Source organism: Elaeis guineensis, chromosome 10 (genome assembly GCF_000442705.2).
Source record: "Elaeis guineensis isolate ETL-2024a chromosome 10, EG11, whole genome shotgun sequence".
Classification (NCBI taxonomy): domain Eukaryota; kingdom Viridiplantae; phylum Streptophyta; class Magnoliopsida; order Arecales; family Arecaceae; genus Elaeis; species Elaeis guineensis.
In genome coordinates, this window is record NC_026002.2 from 21,463,758 (window position 1) to 21,466,556 (window position 2,799).

General features: G+C 49.1%; 1 protein-coding gene across 1 annotated transcript; it reads left to right on the plus strand.

Moving 5' to 3' along the window:
* Positions 1-1,103: 1,103 nt before the first annotated feature.
* Positions 1,104-2,799, plus strand: LOC105059962 (cytochrome P450 703A2). Its single transcript, XM_010943509.1, has 2 exons — positions 1,104-2,033; positions 2,161-2,799. Exons 1-2 carry the CDS (start codon positions 1,104-1,106, stop codon positions 2,797-2,799), a joined length of 1,569 nt encoding a protein of 522 aa, XP_010941811.1.

Genomic DNA, 2,799 nt, shown 5'->3' on the forward strand with positions numbered 1-2,799 from the left:
TGGCCCCACCCTACAGTCGGCTGCAGCGTACCCATCATCCGCGCTGCACCCGACTTCGTGCGACCACCAAACCCCCTTCCTTCCCCTCCCCCAGCTTCAGTACCACCAACCCTCCTCTCCTCCCCTCCCTCGACTCCGGCACCACCAATCCCCCTCGTCTCACTTGAGAGCTTTTCGGCACCGGCTTCGCTCGTGACCTAGTGTAATTAATTTGCGCAAGGGTTCTTGGATCTCAGAGCAAAGAACTGTCGTTGAAGCCCACGATGGATCGGGAGAAGGCAGAGGCTAGAGGGGAGGAAGGGAGAGGCAGTCGTTGGAGATATCTGACGGTAGCGTCATCGCGGTCTTCGTGGAAGTTGTGGGTGAAGGAGCAAGAGCTCCTTAACCCAATCGGGTGGAATGCTTGAGCGGTTGAATAGGAAAGTTTAGACGATGCGTGGGGTTTTGTAACCACATGCGGCTTGCTTCTTCTTTTAAATCCTCCGTATGATCCATCCTTTTTGAGGCACACGTGGCACAACCAAACTCATCTGAGGAGCTGAGTTGGCAATACCATAATATCTCTCCATAGAGTATCGTTATATATATATATATATATATATACTATTATTTTTTCTTCTTAAAAAAAAAAGCCATCAATCTCCGTTATATTAATGAGCCAGATGGCCATGAATGGTAATGACAGCTTTGAGGGAATCACATATATAATTGTCATTTATAAGTCCGCTTCATTACAAAAGCATGCCATCCTAACAAAAACCAACCATCCTCTTGCTACCACCAATTTCTAATTTATAAATAATCTAGTGGCTATGTGGAGCGACATGCGCCAATTGTTGATTGCCGTGTCATCTTGCTCCTGCATTCCCTGCTTGTTCATGTCAAAATCATGCTCATTACTGTATCTTTTTTGTTTGATGTACCTACCCCAGAAAATCAACACACCGAAATCATGATCGCTCCAGCATTATAAGCTATCCAACTTGAATTTTCGAAGATCACATTGAGCTTCCTTTGTTAATGACCCTTTGGAAAAAAAAACTTCACAGAGATGTTTTCATGCCAAGCACTTGAGACTTAGACCATGCATGGGTTGCTGGACGATGGAACCAGTAATTTTAGATGTGGTTCTTGTGTTTGTCATCTTCTTTCCTCTCATCCTACTCTCCAGGCTTGCTAAGAAGAGATTCCATCGCTCCCAGCTGCGACTGCCACCGGGCCCACGAAAATGGCCCATCTTTGGTAACCTTCTGCACTTAGGACTTCTTCCCCACAAGGACCTAGCCCAGTTCTGTGCCACCTATGGACCTCTTGTCTATCTTCGCCTAGGGACCGTCGATGTCATCACCACCGATGACCCGGATGTCATCCGTGAGATACTTCTCCGGCAGGACGATGTGTTCGCCTCCCGGCCTCGGACGGTAGCCGCCGCCTATCTTGCCTATGGGTGCGGCGATGTGGCGCTTGCTCCATTGGGCCCACATTGGAAGAGGATGAGGAGGATTTGCATGGAGCACCTGCTGACCACCAGGCGGCTCGACTCATTCTCGGGTCACCGATCCCATGAGGCCCAACACCTTGTTCGAGATATTTGGTCTAAGGCCCAGGCTGGGGAGCCTGTGAACCTGAGGCTGGTCTTGGGTGCCTTCTCCATGAACAATGTGACAAGAATGCTACTAGGGAAGCAGTATTTTGGGCCGGAGTCGGCTGGGCGTAACGAGGCGATGGAGTTCATGAGCATTACTCATGAGTTGTTCTGGCTGTTGGGCATGATATATCTCGGTGATTACTTGCCTTTCTGGAGATGGTTTGATCCATTTGGTTGCGAGAGGAAGATGAGGGAGGTGGAGAAGAAGGTAGATGAGTTCCACCAGAAGATCATTGATGAGCATAGGAAGGCAAGGGAGGAGAAGGATGTTGGTGGTGTGGATGGTCATGGGGCAGAGACGGACTTTGTTGATGTGTTGCTTTCTCTGCCTGGAGAGGATGGGAAGGAACATATGGATGATGTAGAAATCAAAGCTCTAATGCAGGTAAGCTTAGTATAATGCATGCTGCTGGGTTTAAAGGATTTTTTTTTTTTTTCAATTATTACGGAGCAAAGCCTTTATAATTTGCATATCAAGAAGGCTTTAGGGTTTAATTTTTTCTGATTTGTAGGACATGATTGCTGCAGCCACCGATACATCATCGGTGACTAACGAATGGGCCATGGCAGAGGTGATCAAGAATCCATGGGTCCTTCAAAAGGTCCAAGAGGAGCTCGACTCAATAGTAGGCCGCGACCGGCTGGTGTGTGAATCAGATCTAGCCCATTTGACCTATCTCCGGTGTGTTGTTAGGGAGACTTTTCGGATGCACCCAGCCGGCCCATTTCTCATCCCTCATGAGTCCACTGGACCAACCAAGCTAATGGGCTACGACATCCCAGCCAAGACTCGTGTCTTCATTAACACGCATGCACTCGGGAGGAATTCCCGAATTTGGGCTGATGTTGATGAGTTCCGGCCGGAAAGACATTGGCCGGAGGACGGTCAGCGAGTGGAGATAAATCATGGGTCTGACTTCAAGATCTTGCCATTCAGTGCGGGGAAGCGCAAGTGTCCTGGTGCACCACTTGGAGTTGTGATGGTCTTGATGGCTTTGGCGAGGCTTTTCCATTGCTTTAATTGGTCACCGCCAGATGGGCTTCGGCCCGAGGATATCGACACCGAAGAGGTTTATGGGATGACCATGCCAAAGGCCAAGCCTCTGGTGGCAATGGCCAGGCCTCGCTTGGCACCTCAACTATACTGTTGA